The sequence below is a fragment of the Parus major genome, chromosome 14, assembly GCF_001522545.3.
Source record: "Parus major isolate Abel chromosome 14, Parus_major1.1, whole genome shotgun sequence".
Lineage (NCBI taxonomy): Eukaryota > Metazoa > Chordata > Aves > Passeriformes > Paridae > Parus > Parus major.
Genome location: NC_031783.1, coordinates 14,048,152 through 14,070,360, shown reverse-complemented (window position 1 = coordinate 14,070,360; position 22,209 = coordinate 14,048,152). Strand labels below are relative to the sequence as shown.

Genomic DNA, 22,209 nt, shown 5'->3' with positions numbered 1-22,209 from the left:
AATATAGGAGTTTTTCTTTAAAAATTCACAGTGCTCAAGCATGGTTATTACAGAAAAGCTATATAAATATAGAAAAATTACTGCTACAGAAAAATTATGATGTTTGTTATCCTACTGCTAATTAAAAGCCAAGATCAAAAATTCTCATAGCTGGAAACCTTCATTCACATTTTTTGTACCCTCTATCCTAGAAATATTTCCTTTTGGAAATCATTTTTTTCTGCTTGTCTCCAGAGCTTGAAACAGAGATTTTCTCCATCCTGGTTTGATTTTCCTGCTATCTCCTCTTTCAAATGTCAGCAGGGCTGACCCCACTCATGGATTTATGACTTAAGAAGCACTTTGGGATCCAGGACATGACAAACTTCAGATTCCTAAAGCTGGTGCTCAGTGGTTTCTGCAGCCTGGCTCAGTCACACACCCTAAACATTCATTTAAAGGAAAGATTTTCCTTCAGAATTAGACCACAACCACTGACATTCCAGCCAAAGCAGCTTTCATCAGATCATTGCTTACATTAAGGAGGATTTAGTGCCAAATCAGGCCTCTTCCTGACATGACAGGGAATCCCACCAAGCAGTGGTAGAAAGAATTTGTTCTTCCCACATCACTCTATTCATTTTTTAAGAATGAACTATAGTATTTAGTATAGACACTCACACACCAAATACTGAGAATATAAATACTTAAATACAGATTCAAAGCTCTCTTCCCCCAGGAACTACTCAGTAAGCAATAAAGGAAATTAAACAGCAGCATTGTTGCCAAAGTACAATAGGAGCAGCATAAAGTAGCAAAATGATTCAGGAAATATTCTCTATTTCTTATTTATTCTTAATAAAAAACCAGGCTGGATGGGATTTGGAGCAATCTGGGATAGTGGAAGGTGTCCCTGAGCATGGCAGGGGGGTGGAATGAGATCAGCTTTAAATTCCCTCCCAACCCAAACCATCCCATGATCAAAACACATCTTCAAGAGCTCATTTTAAAACCAGAAACAAACAGAAAATCCCCTTCACACCCTCCCCATCACACTGGGAGTTCCCAAGAGCAGCCTGGCAGCGCTACCTTTGGAACTGACAGTAAACAAAGGCTTCTGAAATCAATTTCCATCACTACACCCGTCCTCTCCAAAGCAAATATTTAGCCAGGCCATCAAGAGCAGGGAGCAGATCCACAGAGCTCCCAGACCCTCCTGCAGGCAGCATTTCCACCCTCCCCAAGGCACCAATGGCTCCCACCTCCAACAGCAACTCCCCAGCGCGAAGGAGCGGCACTTGGGGATGTGTCTGCCTGTACTCACAGCCGTGGTAGGATGCTGGGGATCCTCCAGACTTTCCATACTCCTGCTCTGAGTAGCTGGTGGACAGGTTGGGCTGGCTGGAGCCTCGGCCAAAGGTGATCTGGTTGCTGCCCACCCCAGTGGCCACCTGAGCCATGCGTTCTTTGGTCTTCAGGGCTTGGGCCCTCTCTGTCTTGAGGCGCTCGTCGTCCTTCAGAAGGGACACCAGCTGCTTGGATTTCTCCCTCACGTTGATGCCCTGGTCTTTCCCATCTCGATCGATGTACTGAAAATCTTTCAATGTCTGGATAGCAAAAATATTCTCTTTACACTGCTGGGCCACCCTCTCAGACCCAGTTTTAATCAGGTAATCTAAGAGAGTGAGGGCCTTGTAGACGTGTCGCCAGTTCTTGCCGTGGTCGTTCAGTCGTTTCCAGATCATGCTCATAATTTCAGAAAAGGCCACAACATTGTAGGTCAGATCTGCTATTTCAGTCATCAACGAACTGGAAGGACCCCAGGGGTCATTTGAGGTCGCTTCCCGAACTTTTATTTCGGCCTCTGAGTAATTGTTCACAATGTTCTTCATCTGCCGTCTGATAGACGAAGTCGTCATTTTTATTTCCCTTTTCACCAAGCCAGATTCCAGAACACAAACAGCAAAGGGCTAAATCTGCTCTTCCAGGAACGTTTCTGAACTGTGAAGGCTCCGTAGCAGTGGCGTATTTGTGACACGTTCCACTACAATCATTTCCTCTCCTCAACAGAATGACACGAGAAAATGAAAATCATGACCTGAGTGAGGAAAAAAAAACAAAGCAGGTTAGTGGGGGCTGATTGCTCTGCAATGAAATTTTCCTAGATGCATTTTTTTCCTCCTTGAATTTCTTCTGATTTTTAAAACAATTTGTTCTTCTCATGTGTCACATGAAACATTTAAGATTAAAAACCTGAAGTGCTGGGCAAAACAAAACCAAGGAGACAATCACACTGATACAAAGGCAAAGTTTTAAAAGCAAACCAGAAACAAAGTCCAACCTGGAGCCTTAGTTTACACAAAGCAAAACCTACCCACAACTTTTCATTACAGAAATTACAGAGCTCAGATGAAACCACATGAGAAATTCCATGTTCAGCAGCTCTCTAGCAGCAGGAATTTGCATGCAGAGAGAACAAGAAAACTTCCTAAAAATCAACCAAGCCACTTTGGAAACCCTGGGTAAGTTTAAAGCCCTCTCAGCCTCAGGGCAGAGATCCTGTGGCCCAACACACTCCAACTCAAGGTGACCTTTCATGATAAGCAAATTAGAAGGAATTTTTTTCCCCCCAAATGCATTTATTTTGTTCATTTGATAACACTCAGCACATCCACGCTTTCTGCTCTGTCTTTCACCCAAGCACAGAAGAATTTTTAATTCTATGAGAATGGAACTGTAAAGCCAAAATGATTGGCAAGAAAAGGCAAGGACAAGCTGTGGAGCTGGAAAGCTGTGTCAGTTCTTTAGTTAAGGTCACTGTTTCAAGTAAACAGAGGCCTATTAAGCTTTGGAATAAATTACTTGAGCAAACTGGCAGATTGGTCATTCCATTAACACAGAGCAGCCCTGAGAGCCACAAACACTGAGCAGGGACTCTGGAACTGAGCTGGCCACGTTCACAGAGATGCCCATTCCAGATGTGCTTTAATAATCTTCCTCCAAACTCCCTAGAACCAGCCCCATCCCTTACAGAGACACTGCAGACAAGGAAAGCACAGATTTCAAGCCTGACATTGTTCTCATTCTTCAAATTACTGCAGTTCCATTTGGAATGGAAGCAGAATTCAGTGTCAGCACAGGTCTGTAATAGCTTTTTTTAGCATAAAGACAAATTCCCTTCCTTGGAAACCTTTCTGGGCAGGTTTAACTACCACAGAACACACCTAATGAGTTATTTCATTTGATCTTCTTCCATTAAAGTTGATTTTTGGCAGAGTAAAAACCTCTTATGACGTGATGGAAGATTAATTTTAACTAACTTCAGGCAAACTGCATCCCCCTGTTGTTGTCCCCAATATTTGGAACCAGCTGTAGGAGAGGAGCTGGCTAACAGCAACAAGAATAAAAAGGGGCATCTCCTCTCCTGGAATATTTAAGTTTTGTGTGGATCAAACACAGAATTTGAAAATGTTGATCCTACACAAACATTCCATGACTGGTCCTGACCTCTAGAATTTCACCTGCCCCTGTGATCCCTCTCTAAGATGTGACTGGTAAAAGGTGAGGAAACAATAAAAATTAAACAGAAAAAGGACAGTGTGCATCTTATTTAACCTAAACCATTTCTTTTTGCCGAGAATGGGTTAAGGCAAGTTCCCAGCAAAGCTGAAACCAGTTATCCAGGAGATCTGGAAGGTCACACTGAACCGGGAGGCAGCACAGGATCCAAGTGCCAGGGGGATCATGGACACACTCCTGATGATTATACAGATCCCAGAGCAGAAATATCCAATCCCCCCCATAAAAACTGAGCTTTTTCAACCAGAAAAGCAGTGAAGAACATGAAAAATCAAGCCCAGGAGAACTACAAAACCTTCTAAACCAGCTGGATAAAAAGTTCACCAAGTCTGACATCCTCAGGCACAAATCTTTGTGCAAAGAGGATGAAAAAGAACATTTCTATTTCCTTGTATTATCAGCAACTGGGACACCCTGGATGCCAGCAGGGGCACACTGGGCTTCTCCCAACCCCTCTGGAAGCCACCTGAGCTCCCTGTGTCACCCCCAGCAGGTAAAACCACGGTGACCACGCTCAGCTGACAGCTCCTTCATGTTTCTAAGAAAGAAAACATCACCTTGGGCTTCTTTATGTCCCTCATGGTTTTATAGGAATTGGCCAGCTCCTTCTGAGCTGAGGTTTCTGAAATTCAGGCTATTTACAAGCTTCTCTGTATCTCCATCATCCCTGTGATGTTTCCATGCATGGATTAAACTCCCATTTCTTGGGATACACACAGTTCTCAGCATTCTGCATTTCAGATTTGGCAGCAACAAGTGTTTGTATCACAACACAGTCATTTACTGCTTAGCACTCCCCATTTATCAAAGGCTTCCTAAAATTCTACGTGCCTCTTGGGAGCTGTACTTCTACTGCACATTTCTTCTCCCTGTGCATTTCACCTGCCACTTTATCCCTCAGCAGGTCTCAATCTTTCATCATTCCTTTCAATTCAAGATTAATTTCAAATTTGACTAATTTGCTTCAATTTGGCTACTGTATTATTTTGGGCCAATCTGCAAAAGGGCCCTGATCTGTGGCAGGACATTTGGCTGGGAACCCTGTGAGAAACAACATTTACTCCTAACCCCATTTCCTGACTTTTAACCCACTGCAAATCTATGAAAAACATTCCTGCCTTATGAAAGTTTTATTTCTTTCAAGGCCAGGGATGAGAGGCCTTCCCAAAATCTTTTTACAAGTACACTACAGGAGCAAGTGCCTCACCTGTATCTCCCCAGTCAAAAACAAGTTTTATTACTTTACAACTTCACAAGCTTTTGGAAAAATCATTTTAATAATCCCTGAAGAATTAACCACCCTCACAACACAATTTTGCTTCCCTTTTCTCTCTCTTGCACCAAATCCAGCCATTTTTACACAACAGCACAGGAAAAATACTCAAAGTCTCCTAAGCTTTGGTGCACAGCAGACTGCAAGACAAGAACAACCCAACTCTGGCCCACTTTTGGAGCTGATTAAATGCAACACAAAGCTGTCAAGCTCTGAAAAAACAGAGCAAAGAGCCTTCATTCCCTCCCAGTTACATCCCAATGGGAAATCAGGCACTTGGTTTTGGAGAAGAAACCAAAACTCCAAACAGGAAGCTTTTCCAAGTCTGGAGTAGCACTTTGGAAAAACAACCCCAAGGGAAACACAGGGGAGAACACACTGGATTAAAAGAAACCAGCAATTTACACACTTCCAGGAAATGAAATATTTCATTTGTTGTTCTGTAACAGACTCCAAACCCATCAATCCATCAATGCTGAGTGATTCTTCACTTTTGTATCTTCCTGAAAACCAAGGCCTTTAACAAGAGAATCATTAAGGTTTGTTTTTTCCTTTTCCATCAGGACATGTTTTCATCTTACTCTACTCATAACCATAAAAACCAACTTATTCTAAACCTCATAATGAACACCCAAAGGATGACAGGATGGAAAGCTGATGGAGCTGGTGTTTCCCTCACCAATGCAGCTGTACCAATATTCAAGCTCCTGTCCTGGCAGTGGGACTGACCCTCACCCAACAACCCTGTTTTTAACACTGCTTTAAACACTGCTCCCTCAATGGAACCCTTTTCCTGGATTATCCCAAGTCTTGCAGCACTTCAAGAACCTCTTGTATCATTAAACAGATCAAAAAGCCAAACACCCCAAGTGCATAAAAGTGAGGAACCGTTTCTAACACATGATCAAACTCTTACACAGAAACTTTAGATTTTTTTTTTTCCCCAGAGATCTCAGTGAATTAACTTCTCACAACAAACCACAAGGAAGCACAATGCACTTGCAACTTCAGCAAAAATGTGAGTTTGCATTTTTAACAGCAGAGTTGCAAAGAAAGCAAAAAGCGAGACCAGTTGATTAAAGCTGTTTCTGGTTAGCAGGAAAAAGGCTCGAGCAGATTTCTGTCAAAGTTCAGCAGTTTAGTCTTGAGGAGCCTTCCTCATTTTCACTCTTGGCCCCTACAAGCCATTTTCTCTGATTTTGAAGTATCCTGACATCTCCAAATGGCAAAGCAAACAGATGTGCAGACGAGCAGGTGAAGCTTCCCTGTGTTACCAGGGGGAACCTGGAGGGAAACAAACCGTGCCCTTTTCCCTATCCCAACACTTTCATTACCCAAATAATGAATTCTCCTGGTGCTTTCCTCCACACAACGTGCAGACAGAAGGAATTCTTGCCTGAACTCCTCATCTCTCTCACAAGATATTAAGCTCAGTGAATGAAATCTGCATGAGGAAACATCTTTAACTTGCTGAGACTAACACAGAACCAAGGCCAAGCCACAAAGTCCTTCATAAACTCAGTTCAAAGAAAACAGCCCCACAAATCCACCTATAGACAGGCTTTCAGCAGAATCCATTCACACCTCTGGAATGTAAAACTCCAACCAGGATTTGTCTGCACTGATAAAATGCCCTTCATATCAGCCTGAAGGTAAATATCTGCATAGCCCAGCTAAGCATACACAGGAAATATAGGAAAAGCCTTTAATATCAAGTGTGAAAATTAACATTAAGCATCAGGAGTTCACCGGATATTTGCATAAAATTTTAATTAACAGCATTACAGACAACATATATCCTTAGATTAGACATTTACAGTAAGTCACATGCACGGAAAGTGAGGTTTGGAAAACAGCTATTAATTCAGTCAGTCTCTGATCTGAATCTGCAGACATCAATCTACATAAAAATATCCTTGCAGCCTCCCCTCTCAGGTGGGAATACACACACCCCCAGAGATCTGCTCTCCTTGCTAGCAGGCTGCAATGACAGAGGCAGGAGGGACCTTTATTCCAGGATAAATCAGGGAATTCTTGCCAATCTGCAAAGATTCAGGCTCAGAGAAGGTGCTGATTGATGAAGAAGCTCCTCCAGACAGACACCAACACCCACCTGCACACACAACCCCAATCCCAACAAGAAGTCAGCTCCTATTTATGGCAAAGAAAAAGGATTCCCATTGCCTGACACTAAATTCATATCCTGGTTTTCCTGGGAAAGCTCAATATGTGTCTAAATCCAAGCCCACTGTGTTTTAGGAAGTCCCACTTTCCACAAACAGCTCAGAAATCAGAAAAAAACCCCGAGCACAAACCTTATATAAAAATCAGGAATACAATGCAGAAAAAAACCCATTTTTCTTCTACTAAATCCACACTGCCAGACAGATTTTCAAACCTCAATATTTCTCTGATTTTTTTTTTTTTCTCTCTTCATTAATTATTCTCAGAGAACAACTGACCAGAGGGTACCATTACCCTGCCTATGATAAAATATTCAACTGCAATCCAAATGCTGTTCCCAAAACCAAACAGGAAAAGGGGCAACTGTGCATCGTGGCCACTTGGAGGAGAGGACTGAGTGGAGACAAGACACTTGGCACTACACAGAAAATCCAACAAGCACAACACTTATTAGCTCTCTTTTGCTATTCTACAGCAGAGAAAACAGCAATTCATGGGAATAAAACAGCAAAATGAAGAGCCTGAAAACCCCATCAATGCCCTTCCTCAACCTTCAAAATTATTTAGGAAATGAGTTACAAATACAGATTGGCCAAGGGTTTGGAGAACAGGGTTAACTCCAGAGGAAAGGTTTCATTTCCATTTTTCCCAGCTTAAATGCTTGTCTTCTTCAGTGTAATTTCTGAGGGGAGGAAATGGTTCAAAATTCAAAGTTTTGGAAGCTTTCCACTCCCTTTTACAAATGAGAGAACAAGGTCAGCTTTCACAGAGAGCAGGTGGCCAAATTATTTCTTTATTTAAAGAGTTAATGGTGAAAGATAATTCTCCTGCAAATTTATGCATATTCATGAGTGCCAAGGTTTGATTCTGCACTGGTTTTACAGTCCTGTCTCAGCCTCACTGAGGGGAAAGCAGCTCCAGCTTGAGCAGACTTTTAGGCATAAAAGAGATTTACGGACACAAATCTGGTTCTGTTTTTTCCATAGCACCTTTTCTTACTCCTTGTCTCCTTAAATTCCCAGGATTTGAGCTCCACAGGGAGCTCATTTCTCAGAGTGTATGGGAAGGGGGGTGAGGAGCAAATCTCTAAATCAGCAGCACCACATGGCCACATCCCTTTGGGACCTGCCAAGCCACAGGTGCTGGGGCTTTGTCACCCCCAACCCCATCAGTCTTTGTGGGGTTTTGTCACCCCCAACCCCATCAGTCTTTGTGGGGTTTTGTCACCCCCAACCCCATCAGTCTTTGTGGGGTTTTGTCACCCCCAACCCCATCAGTCTTTGTGGGGTTTTGTCAACCCCAGCTCCATCAACATTTGTGGGGTTTTGTCACCCCCATTTCCACTGGCCTCTGCAGCTGGAATTCTTGAGAGGGTGGCTGTAAATGTGCTCTGAAGGGCTGGGAGAAGGGACAGCTCTGCCAGACCTGCAGATCACCACTCACGCCCCAAATCCGACCTGCACTGGCATCTAATTTTAGGATTACGAGCTTTGACAACAGCTCTTTAAAAATAACACTATGGCCAGGTCAAGTGTCACCCACAGTGCCACCTGCACTCTGGGCACATCCCAGTTTATTCTTCATGCAGCAGGTGTGCAGTGAATATCAGAATATTGCAGAATTACAGACCAGTGTGAGGTCAGGCCATTACGCACTGAACCAGAAATGCCAAATGTAAATTAATCCAACAGGGCAGTGAAAATACCTCCCCAAACTCCCCAAAGGGATTTTTTCTCTGGGGATTACCTGCTCCAACAAAAGCATTTCATCTGTTTTCTCACAAAACAAGTAGAAAAAAGATCACCCAATGTGTGCTTTGACTGAAAGGTAACAATCTGAAATAAATTCAGCTTACCAAGTACACTTGAATTGCATTTTCAACTGAATTAAGGGCAGTAGGAGACACTTCTCTCCTTACATATTTTCCTTTTGGAAGGGAAGAGGATATCCAATATTCTTGCCAGAGGATGTGCCTTAGAATCCATTACTAATTAGCAAAGTCCAGCCTTGTCACTTAGGCTGTTATGGAGTGACAAGCACCTGCTCAGGCCCTCACAGAGCAGCCTGAACACAGAAAGAACTGCAAAAAATACAAGACCACAAAATGCCAGCTCTCTTCTTTAAGCCCCAGTGTTTTCCTACAGAACTGCAACTTTTCCAATTCATATTCACCTAAAATGTGTGCTCATGCATCAGACTCCATCCATATTTTGGGAATGTATTTTTGGGAAGATACCTGCTACTTAAAATTACCCGATGATTTCATTAACTAAATTGATTTTGTACTTTTATTAATATGAAGCAGACGTCACCAAGTGCAGTTTCTCCCATCCTCCTACACACACCAGACATGAAACCACATTAATACACTCAGTAGGCCAGAGGCAAATGCTCACTATGACAAAGATTAGGGGGAAAAACAGTTTAACTCTCCACATTACTACTGGTAGAAGCTGAAGGATTAATACTTTTATTTTATGACATGGATTTCTAAGGAAGAGGATTGTTCAAGAAGAACAAGATGACAAGAAATACCTGTCCATACATCCAAACACTATTTTTTCCAGTTTAATTAAGTGTGCTGCCTGCAAGAACCAACTACAAGCCTGCAAAGAAAACAAGAGATTGATTTAATATCCTGCTTACATTCATCAATGTCCATTCATGGCATAAAATTTCAAGTGGCTTCCCTCACAGCCACCAGATTTTGCACAATCATCTTGAAAAGTCAACAAAATGTCTTTATTCAACTATCAGAGCTGGTAACTACATCAGATTGCTTTAAACCTCAGAAATTCAGGTACATGAGCTGTCTGCTCATGAGATTGGACTTGAGAAAATCCTTCCCTGAGAAGGTGGAAAAGCCCTGGCACAGATTCCCAGGAAGCTGTGGCTGCCCCTGGACCCCTGGAAGTGCTCCAGGCCAGCTTGGATGGGGCTTGGAGCAGCCAGGGAATGTGGAAGGTGTCCCAAACATTCCCAAACATTCTGGGACTGTGTCAATAAATTGTTGTACGACTGCAAAGTAGAAAACACATCCCCAAATCCTCCCTGCCCATCCCTGGAGGAACACTCTGGCCAAAGCCCAGGGCTCCAGAGGAGGATTTGCTGGCCAGCAGTGGGGCTCAGAGAAGAACTGAGGATGGGATTCTCCCAGCTCCTGCCTGCTCCCCTCTGCCTCCCAGCAGATCTGCAGGAGGAACGCTCCAGTGCCAGATCCCACACACCCGGGGAGGCAGCGGCACAGGGAGGGCTGGGGCTGCTCACTCACCAACCAATTAATGCCAAGGTCACTCTAATTATTTGAAAGAACACCCCAAATGAGGGGAGCAGCAGTCATTTCAACAGCAGTCTCCAGTTACAGCTCACTGGGCAAAGCTGCACCTGGGAAGCTCAAACTGGAGGTGAAGCCGATGGTTTTGATTTGGGACTTGGTTCAGCAGGAACTGTGCGAAGACTGCCAACAGGGGTGCTGGGAAATCTCCTTTTCCTGCCTAGTGACACAGCAATTCCATGCTGAAAACATCCATAGAGGAGGAAATGTGGTCCTTCACTCTCCAAATTTATCAAATTTCATTAAATCTTAGCCCTGCCCTTTTCCCACCCTGATTTTAGCTCTGTCCTGCAACACCAAATGTTCAGTTTTCCCTCTGACTCCTCCACATCTCCTATCTTTTCATCCTATACACAGCACAGTTTCCAAAATCCTTCCCAAACCAACCCACCTCTTCTCCCCCTTCCTATCAGACCTGTCTGACCTGTCCAGCACCACCACCTTGGCAGGAGCAATTCCAGGAGAGGTTCCAGCTGTGCCACCAGCAACCTGGATCTACCCTGGATTCTGGTTCCCAGGAAACAGAACTCAAGAATATAGAATAATATAAAAATAATTCACTTTGGTCAACTTCTGTGGTGCCCCAGTTCCTGATTCTGAGCTGTATTTTTATATTCAGTTTTGATATAAGCCAATCACTCAAAGATTTTTTTTTTTCTTTAAATATCAGCACACTTGACATAAGGATTTTGCCTCATTTTGCTGCTTCAAACTTTCCAATTCCTTCAAGAACAAAAAAGAGTCATCCTTGTTCAACAACAAAAATATTTGTTATTATTTTATTATTATTTTGATGATTTTTGTGGAATTAGGAAAAAAAAAAAGATCTGGTTTGAAAATGCCAGTGAATCCCACATTCTCCTATGCAGACATACAGAAATTTTCAGCTGTCAGCATAACAATTCCTCAAGTTTTCTGAATCCATCCTCCAGCAGTAAAATTCTACCTACTCTTTTATCTATTCTGGATATTTAGACGGAAAATTATTTGAGTGGGAGGCAGCTTGTTCGTTTCAAAGAGGATGACAAAGACTTGTTACTCAAAAGCATCTGTGCCTGTTCCTTCATTAAAGGTCATTTTCTTCCAGTCAGATCTTGCAGAGAACATCTTCTACCCCCTTAGCTTTGATACCCTGCAAGCAGCAACTGGATCATGTCCTTGGAATTCCAGATATCTCCTAAGGAATCCTCATGGAAAAGGCAATACCCACCTCTGTTTCCAAAGCAGCTGATTGTGGTTTGGGATATAAAATGCAATAAATCCCCTGTGCAGCACTGCTCCTCCCTGTCCCTCCCAGAGCTGTCTGGTGATTATTGTTTTGACCATTGTTTTCATCCAAGTCATTAAAAACATTCTCTCGTTAGATTTAGAAGCAGAACACGAAAGTGGTTTAAAAACTCACCCAGCTCCATTTTCTCTTTTTATTTTTTTTTTCCAAGAGCTTTCCACCTAGTCCAAATGCAAGAAGAAATTCCAGCCCATTAACATCCATCAGAGAGCAGTAATGAATTCATCAATAGTGCCCCAACCCGTGGGCAGGGCATGGTGCTGAATCATTTGGTAACTACATCTGCAGCAGGAAGGGCTCACACATCCCTCCCCACACTGCCAGCAGACACCTCCCTGATGAAGGAAAAATGAATGTATTGAGAACTCCCTCAGCTCTGTTATCCCTCTGGATGGGGTTGGTGGTGCCTCTCCACACCAGGATTCCCACAGCCATCAAATCCTGCCTGGAGCTGCTCCCCCCTGGACATGTCCTTCCTTTGCCAAGCCACCTGCAGGATTGCAAGGAGCTCTCAGTGCTCTTTCTTCCTATAAATGACACAAGGATTTGGTTTTTCCCTGCTTTTTAATGTACAATGGAAATACGTTAAGCCTTAAATTGAGTATTTAATTTGCAAAGAAAAAAAACAAGAAAATCCCCTCCACACACAGGTTACTGCAATCACACTGAACTGTAATTTTATTTTTGTGCCTATTCACAGAGCTGTGGAAGGAAAAACATCTTCCTTCAGCAAGTTTTCCTAATAGTGACAGTTCTATGCATAAGAAAAGCTAAAAGCTACCAAAATCAGCCAGTCTTAAAAGAAAACAATTATCAAGTAACATGCAAGTTTAGCTGCCAAAAAAAAAAAAAAGCCCATACCTGTGGCTGGAGTACAAGAGTATTAAGTTACAGTTCTCACAACAAAGGAAAAGGAATCTATTCTCGAAAAAAAAAATTAAAAAATCAGCCTTAATGATATAAACAAAATTATCCCTAAATGTAGATTGGAAAACACTCTGCCAGCTTTGCCTTGCCCAGGGATGGCACAGCTGGGGGGCTCTGCAGTTTTCCATCTCTCTAAGTCCCTTCCTTGTGTTTACACTCTCAGCTCTAATGGAATCTCTAATTAACCCCATGAATAAATAGGAGTTTGTTAAGGTAGCCCTTAGAAAGCAAGGCCAGCTAATTCAGGTCTCAGCACCTCTGCTGCCTTAACACAGATGATGTCTCAGAACATACACTCACACATGTGTCTACATATCCTCAACTCCCACGGCTTAATTCAATTAATACTATTAAATCTTTAATGCTTGCCTTCAAAGGCTTTTTTTAAATTTTTAATAGCTCTCATAGGTGAGCACGAATGTTTTAAGTCTTTCTGCTATATTTTAAATAAACTCCTCTTTTCTTGCCACTTTGATGTTTGTCTTTCTGACAAACCTCTGCTCTGTGAAGCTGCTGTGACTTTGTTTTGTGTGCGAGGATGACATTACAAGCTCCAAAAGATATGTTAATCACCGAGCTGGAATCTGGGATTTTTTTAATTCCTCTCACCTGCCCTCTGGGCTGGGAGTTGGCACCAGAACAGCTTTCATCAAAACAATGAAACCCAGAAGGAGAGAAGAGGCAACTGGAGGGAGGGGGCTCTGATTTGCATCTGTTTAGCATGGAAGTGGCAGGCGGAGCTTAATTCTCTTTTACTCTGCTTTCCCATGAAAGGAGAGAATGGCAAAGTCACCGTATTTTATTTAAATAGTTAAAATAGGAGATTTGACAAAAGACTGGTCAAGCTGGATGGAAGAATAAGCTTTGTGGTATTTAAAGGCACATCCATTTCACACGTTTGATGGGCATTGAATTCGGTTTTAATTCTCCCCTTCTCTCATTCCAACTACCTTGAGACCCCTCCCCACTTTGCCCCATTTCTAAATTTTGAATTTGTGAGACAAGAGACAAAGCTCTGACAGCATATTTCAGGCTTTTCTGTAAAGCATAAACTACAACAAGAAATTAAAAAGAAAAAAAAACAAAACAAAACAGCACAGACTTTCCTCCTCCTTTAAAGTTTATTTTTCTTCTGAGTAAGAAAACCCTTCTTAAAATAAAACTAAAAATCAGCATTTCCAGGGACAGGAAAAGGCACTATAGTATTATATACACTATCCAAGCTGACACAAAAAAGAAGAGATTAAAAGCCTGGCTGGAAGCCAAGGCATCCAGACACAATTTTGCACAGAGCATAGAGAACAAAAGTGTTCCTGCATTCAGGATGTTGGAGCGTGTTTCCTGCACTCACACCTGAGAGCAAACAGCACTAAAAACCCATTTCAAACCAGGGATCCCAGTCAGGCCCAGATCAACAGGTCCCTCACCCCTCCTGAGTGAAAGACGTGCTTGATCCAGACCATCTCCTGCACAACACACCCCTCCCTCAGAAAGCAAATTAAAAACAGAATAACAAAGACAAGCTACAAAACTCTCCTGCTGTTCTTCACTCCTCAACATTTCAGCAGAGTTCTCATCACACAGAGCACTCCCCAAAACTCCAAATCTCCAGCCATACAACACATCCTGACTTTTAAAGCTGATGTAAATACTCCTGGAGGCATCCTATGGTCGTATTATGATGAAATTAAATATACACAGACACTATTGGTTGGCAGACAGACACCGAAATGGCAATTGCAGCACTGAGTGTGTTTAAAGCAGCAGGCCAGGCAAAAGGAGATTATTCACTAGGTAGTCAAACGTAAAAAAGAGCCAGACATTTCAGTCTGTCTCACAAAGGGGGCAGCGATTTGTAAATTTTAAACACAACACTTAAGCAGTTTTGCAGACTAAAAATCCTTTGATGATTTACCTCAGTGGTTCTCTGCAGTACACCAGTATAAAAGTGATTTTGCTGTACTCGAGCTTTTATACTTCTCTACGAGAATTCTGAAAGCCAAGTCAAACCAATCATAAACATTCCTGTATTTTACTTCCTTATTAAAGCTTCCCAAGAGAACCAGTAAACATATAAACATAAATATCTTTCAGAGGAGTCACCCAAGTACCAATAAAATCTTCAGAAAGCTGCTGCTTTGCTGCAAAAGTATGTAAAACCATGGGCTGCATAATTATAGCCTCGTGCAAGGACAGTCATGCTGTTCCTCTGAGCAGCAGATAGAAATTTCTGCTTTAAAAATATACATAAATTGAAAAGATTCTCAAAAATTACAGTATTAAATATTGATTTCTGATCTGCATTTGCATACTCCTAAGAAAAATAGTCAGTGTCACCTTATGTCGTTTATCTAAAAACATTCCAGCAGAGGCATTATCTTGACTTTCTGAGAAACTCTTCTAAATTGGTAGACAAAGTTTAACTTCATGAACTCTGCTCAACAACAGCAGCAAAATATAGTAACACTTCTCATAGGTAATATGCATTCTGTCCTTAAAAAAGAAAAAATCACTGCAAGCAGCAGAACACTGCAAGGAGCAATCAAAGCCCTGCAATAAGGCAGGATGGGCTCAGAAGGCAAATATTTCATTAGATAACACAACAGAGGGGAGCTTATGCTTTCCAGTGGTCATTAGAGAAAGAGGTTTTCATCAAATAATTAAATACCTGGGCAGGGACATTTTAAAGATGCACCAGATCTTCCCTGGATCTGAATTTTGAGGGTAATGCCTGATCAGGAATTTCTAACCAGACATTACCAGTCACAATCCAGCAATGGCACAAAATGGGAGGCTGTTTCTCTGAGTAATTAAAGTGAATGATTTAAAATATTTAAGTTCTGGTTTTCAAATAAAAATTGAAGTGCTTTCCTTTACATGCACCATGTGGCAGAACACACTGTGCTTGACCATCCACCAGAGAACAGGCATGGTAAAACAGCTCTGCAGATAAGGATTAATTAATGATCTTCAATTCTGGCTGATTTCATAGGTTAGAGCAAACATCTCTGCCTTACTGCTGTTGTCACAAGCCTCATCCCTGTCCAAACAGAGCTGAAAGTCAGTAGAAAAGCAGCTTCAGCAGCAATTGGGTCAACAGATTTGGCTGAAGAAATCCTCATCACTAAAAAGAAAGAAATAAATAAAAATCAGAATGACAAAAGTGAGGTGATGCTTGGGGTGTGCTCACCCCATCAGCAGCACACAGGAGGAACCTCCTGGGAACAGAATTCCTACCTAGAGGGAAACATGTCTGAAGGATTCTTCTGTGCTGCCATCTCAGGGGAGGAAGTTACCTTTAAAAATACTTTGTTTGCTCTGTCCCTGAGGAATATCAGAACTGTCTGTATCAGGTGCTTCAGTGGGGTTTGGCCCACAAAGGTTTTACTGGTGAACTGCACAGCCCTTACACCAGTGAGCAATTTACTCATGACATTACTCCCTTTGGACTCAGAAGAACTGCGTGAGAAGGAAGGAGCTTTGCCAACCTAAAGGTTGCACAATCAGGTGGGAAAAAAGAAGTACAAGCAAACCAGGGAGGGGGATAAATTGCAACTGACAAAAACTACAATCAAGAAATAGCTGGTGACAGATTGTTATTTAAGTACAAGGAAGTGATTTAAACAGGAGCAGTTGTAATAAGATTATACGATTCTCTATTAAGATTCTTAAAATGTCTTTGTTCTAGCAAAGCTCTGAAAAGACCATTGCCCTTGCAAAGGTTCAGAAACTACTAAATTGATGTTAAGTCCAGAAATTAATATGATTTGGGAGAATAAAGATAAAATGTAAAAGAACATCCCAGACATCATTAGTGCTGGGATTTTTCCCTAGCAGGGGGACCACGGGTGTTGTGGCATTTCTTGGTGGCAAAACTCAAACCCAACAAACAGAAGTAGGGAGCTTGCTCTGCCTGGGTTTCTGCTTTTAAATAATGAAAACTCCCAGGTTGATTTTAGAAGCCATCACATTATGTAAGTGACATCTCCAGAAGGGCAGGGAAGTGTCTATGAGGTTATACTGGAGAGATTAAACCAGTGTCTGGCTGCTGAATTTTAGCCATGACCCCCAGACTCCACCATCTATTTTAATTAATCAGTTCTAAAACTACAGCCTCCAAAACTGGCCATAACTCCTGCAACACTGAAAAGCAAACAAGGCAAGGGAGTCTTCAGATTTCTGCCTGGTAGGGTGAACATAAAACATCTCTAACTAAGGTGTCTGGCATGGTTTTAAACTAATAAGCAGCTTAGAAATTTCAAAATAAAACCAATTTATTACTTAATTTGTACAAATATTGTTCACTGAGTGCTGCATTCTGAGAAACAAAAAAGCCTCCAAGAGCCAGGTCTGTCCCAAGCCTGCAGAAGCAGCACAGAGGCCTCTCCTGCCTGGGTCACCCTCCAAACTCTCCTGGACCTCATGACCATTCAGGATTTATTATTATATGGTGACATGAAAGGCTCAGGCACTGCAGACAACATGGCCAAACCAAAACAGCTCTGGGAGGAGAGGCAGGAGCAGGGTGGAAGGAAAGGCAGGAGCAGGGTGGAAGGAAAGGCAGGAACAGGAGCAGAAGCAGGGTGGAAGGAAACTGTAGAGATTTCAAGCACATATTCCAGCTAATTACTTGAGGCAGCTCAGGGAGCTCTGCTCCTGACAGGGGAAGGAAAACTATGCCTTGAAAACAATTTATATGTATCACGACAACAAAACAAGATTTGTGTATTTGAGATTCCTTCAAACTTCCCCAGCCACCTCCACCATAAAACACAGATAAGGGGAGCCTCCAAGGCGGAGCTGCATCCAGGCCTGGGCTGGGACTGGTTTTACCCAGTCCCAGAGGCAGCTGCACTCCCACTGCCAGTGGGGACCTGTCCGAGCCTGAGCTCCTGCCTCCCCACCTGCACAGAGCTGGATTTTGCAAGCCAAGTCACAGGAGGCGTGAACAGCCCAAGCCTGACCTTGAACACAAGCTCGAGGCACCAGTTAGAGGCATTTATGTTAACAACCCTGGGTGACAGGAACCAGAGAAACACAGTTAACAATTAATGCAACACAGGGTATTGGCTCTGACATCAATTCAAGTTCAATTTTTGTAACAATTCCAGAAAAATGAGCTGAAGGTTATCTATACAGAAGAAAAGCATCATGCTAGCACAGTAACTCAGTTATATTTCTATGTAAAAAGGCACAATAGTGAATTACAAACTGAATTCTGCAGACATCTCCAGTGCCAGTGCAACCAACAAACACAAAATAGTTCTATACTGACTTTCTCATTAGTATCATCATTCATACAAACTCCACTATTAGATATTTACATAAAGCTCAATCTTGGTAACTTAAACTACTCTTCTTAAACTCTGCTTACAGCCACTGGTTACCTACAGAAACCACCACAGAACCTTCTGACCCAACCACTTTGCCTTTATCAATGGTCTGGAGCAGCATCATAAAATCCAGCAAACACCAAATCTGGAAACCAGAGACAAAACTGTTATTTGTAAAATGATAAATAAAGAATACCAGTTTTCCTGTAGCTTTCTACCATTCAGCGAGAGGCTCAGCCCAACAGCCACTGAGTTCTAGATCCATCCTGAAGCCCACAGCCTCTGAATTCACTCTCACGTTCAACCATTCTGAATTTTTTCTCCATGCAGAACAGGAAACAACCAGCTAAACTGATTAACTCAGACCTTTTAGGGTCTGTTATTCAGCACAGCCCGATCCTTACCAAACCTGGAGCACACCAACACTAACAGATCTACAATCAGCCCCAGCAGGTTTTATTCCAGAGGACAGCAATCCATGTTGTTCTCCTCCATGGAGTCTCCTGCCTTCTTAATGAGCAGCCAGGCTACTGAAACACACAAAAACCTGCTGTTCTTTGAAGCACTTAAGCCAGCAGGATACTGGTATGTTTCGATATTTTCCCTGCACAGATCAGAGCGAGGCAAAGTGGGAAAAGAACATTACAGGCGTTCCTACAAAGCAGGCACATTTCATTTTCTATTAGCAACATCCCAAGGGACACTTTAGCACTCTGCAAATATGGCCCTGGAAGACTGGGAAGTTGCTTCCTGAGTACCAGTCATTAAAGAAAGATATTAGAATAACTTATATTCTTCTACACCAAGCAAAAGCCAGAGTCATTTCCCCATCCTACGTACGAGACCTAAGAAAAGCAAGATCAGGAACATCATAACTACTCTTTAATGTATTTCCCCTAAACTGATTATCATTTAATGATTTCTCTCTAAAGGAAAAAAAAAAAAACAACAACCAACCACAGAAACAAAACCCCGATTTCTGTATCAAGAGAGACTATCAGCATTTTTATGAAGTAACAAATTAGGCCTTTGGCATTTCCCAGCAGTGATCCAAGATTTGAGGCTCCATAAAAGCTCCAAGTTTTAAAGCAATCAAATGGCTGACAGCTGGAACAAAACTAGCGTGATTAACCAGTTATGTAAATAATGATGTGGTCAGTGCAAGCTGAATTCATTTCTGAATTATGCCTGCATTATACCGGACATCAGATGTTTGTGAACTCTTCATTAAATGAGACTGTAGGAATAATGGAAGTGAAAACCAACATGAACAACACCAGCCAGGGACCTCTCCTCTGGTCCCTCCACAACCACCAGGTAACTCATAAACAGCACTTTCTTAGCCCAAATATTACCCACCACTGCTTAGCTTCTACCTAGTGAAAAAGTCAACTTCTTTTTCTCAGGAGACAAGTTCATGGAGAGATGGAGAAAGATGGAGAGAGCCCATTTATTTACAAGGGTCTGGAGTGACAGGCCAAGGGAGAAAGGCTTCAAACTGACAGGAGAGCAGGGTCAGATGGAATATTGGGAAGGAATTCCTCCCTGGGAGGGTGGGGAGGCCCTGGCACAGGTTCCCAGAGAAGCTGTGGCTGCCCCTGGATCCCTGGCAGTGTCCAAGGCCAGACTGGACAGAGCTTGGAAAAAGCTGGGACACTGGGAGGTGTCCCTGCCATGGCAGGGGTGGCACTGGATGAGCTCTGAGGTCCCTTCCAACCCAAACCATTCTGGGATTCAAAGACCCTGTGAGCGCTACATTACATTTCTTAAAGGCTGATAATAATTTTCATTCCTCAGCAGATGTAAAAGTCAAGCTGCTGTGTCAGAGAACTGTTGTGACACACAAGGGCAGCGCTGCAGAATTACTTCATGGAATCAAGGAAATGACAATCAGCACCCCCAAGTCAAACTTCCTCAAATGGAACCCACAGTCAATTTGGCCTTATCAGAATTTGCCTTCAGGAATGCACACTCATGGGTCGTTTGTGCTTGATAATTTTTGATAACACAGTTAAATATTTAATATGGGTAAGATTATCGCTGAAATTCTGTCGAGCTAGTTTACCATTACTTCAAGCTTATAAAGGAAAATTTATCAAAAGTTTTGATTCTTCCCAGTAAAACTCCATACTTGAGTTTGTTCAAAAATAACACATCTGAGAATCAGCCAAGACAAACATATTTAGAAGTAACTCCTAAACAGGCTGCATTTCACTAAAGATACCATTACAATATATTTCTATTTCTAATTTTAAAAAATCATTCATCCCACATTTCACACCCCAACAATACAATTTCCTATGACCTCCTGTCTCACAAAACACAGCAACACACCAGAATTATGCAAGAGTTCTGTATTACCATAAAACAGATATTTCAGTGGGGAGAACAATAAAACTTAATCTCGTGGCCTGATTTGCATTTTGAACTCCTCGAGTCGGACTCTACAGCCCATAACATCTGCAACAGCTTCACAATCCTAACAAGTCTTTTAGGTCTCCTGTTGAAAATGGATGAGCATGTAGATAATTCAGGTTATTTTCTTAATAAATGAGAAGAAAAAAAATATGTCCAATTGCTGTAAATTTGAAATCTCACTTGGCTTTTCAGATCAGTGTCGATACGGTACTTGAGAAGGGGGAGGGGGAAGCATTACACACCCATAAAACTGAGACCAAACGCTGCCAGTTTTAAAGCCTTAGAGCTTTAAATCTGAACATGAATATTTTAACATTTACATTAAAGCCTTACGGCTTTAAAATAGGGGACTTCCATTGTGGGCAGCCTGTGATAATTACTGCTTCAATATATTTCACAGCAATAATGTAATACAGCTCGCTGACTACCCAACGCTAATCTGTAGCATCACAGGTACTGCAGGTAAAAAAAAAATAAAAAACATATATGAAGTACGTATCAGTGTAAATATATAGAAAGAGAGAGAATATCACAGAACCACAGAAAATCACGGAATTATTAGGGTTGAAAGGGTCTTCTGGAGATCATCTAGTCCAAGCCCCCCCTATAGAAAACAGCCCCTTAAAAATTATTAAAAGCATTAATACACATCTCCGGAACAACGATATTACTGAAAATACAACAAAATAACCCCCGGCCCTCCGGGATGGAGGTGAACAAGGCGAGGGCGGGGGTCGGACAGGGCGGACCGGAGCCCCCCCGCCCCAGCGCCGCCGCCGGGAGCCCCCCGAGCCCGCAGGCCCCGCCATCCCCCGCAGCCCCGGGAGGCCCATCGGGAGCCAGGCCCAAACTTGGGGCCGCGGGGCCCGAAGCCATCCCCGCCGCCGCCCGCCCAGCCACCCACCGGCGACAACAAAGGCCACCGCGGCCCCGCGCCCTCCCCGCGGGGACCCCCGGGGGCCCTTCCCGCGCCCACCCCGCGCCCCGCGGAGGGGAAAGGCGGGGCCGCGGCAGCCGCCCGCCCGTCCCCCCCCGTCCCGCAGCCCGCGGGAGCCGCGCTGACCTGCGGGCGCGGGGCGGGCGCGGTGTCCCGGTGTCCCGGTGCCCGGCGGCCGCGGGCTGCGCTTGACACCCACACGCACCATCCAACATGGCGGCGGCGGCCGCGGGGAGGCGGCGGAGGAGGCGGAACCGGCGGCCGCGCGCGGCCCCGAGGCGCGGCCGCGCTGAGGGCGGGGGGGACGCGGCGCTGCCCGTCCCCTCCTTCCCTCCCTCTTCCCTTCCTTCCCTCCCTCTTCCCCTCCTTCACTCCCTCTTCCCCTCCTTCCCTCGCTCCCGGGGCGGCTCCTCGCAGCCAAACCCGGCGCCAGTGAGGAGCGAGGCAGGATCGGCCCCCGGGCAGGGGCGGCTTTTTGATGGAAGGAGAGCGCCTGGGGAGCCCCCTCAGTGCTCGCAACGCCCGGGGTCCCCCAAAAACCTGGGCGAGATAATACAAAAAAAGTCTGTCATTACAAAATAACCACAGTTATGGGACAAGGGAACGCTTTAGAGAAGGAAATCAACCCTTTAGAGAGGGTTCGGAGCTGGTTGTGATGGAAGGGGGATCCCCTCAGTGCTCACAGAACCCAGGAGGAGCTGGTTTCAGAGCTAGAGATCCCCCAAAATCCAGGGACAAAAAAAAAAATACAAAATAATGGGTATCAGTACAAAATAACCACATTTATGGATGAGGGTGCACTTTAAAGCAGGTTTGGGCCTGCCTTTGATGGAAGGAGAAGGCTTGGGGAACACACTCCCCCTCCACACTCACAGCACCCAGGGGAAACTGATTTCAGGGCAGGGTAGACTCCCAAAAATCGAGGTCAGGTGTGGGCTGGCATCCCTCAAAGCAGAA

General features: G+C 43.5%; 1 protein-coding gene across 5 annotated transcripts in view; it reads right to left on the bottom strand.

Annotated features, from left to right (window-relative positions):
- The window catches only part of EPN2 (epsin 2), a 42,806-nt gene extending 21,312 nt beyond the window's left edge, over window positions 1-21,494 (bottom strand). For 3 of the 5 annotated variants that reach the window (XM_019008267.2, XM_019008269.2, XM_015643116.3), the window contains exons 1-2: window positions 21,379-21,494; window positions 1,304-2,077 (exon numbers count right to left, since the gene is read on the bottom strand). In XM_019008267.2, the coding sequence (XP_018863812.1) occupies window positions 1,304-1,898 (595 nt within the window). In that variant the 5' untranslated portion in view covers window positions 1,899-2,077; window positions 21,379-21,494. Of the gene's footprint in view, window positions 1-1,303; window positions 2,078-15,581; window positions 15,689-21,378 lie in introns of all 5 variants that reach the window. The other 2 variants (XM_033517840.1, XM_019008268.1) reach the window with 2 other exon arrangements.
- Between the last annotated feature and the right edge of the window lie 715 nt (window positions 21,495-22,209).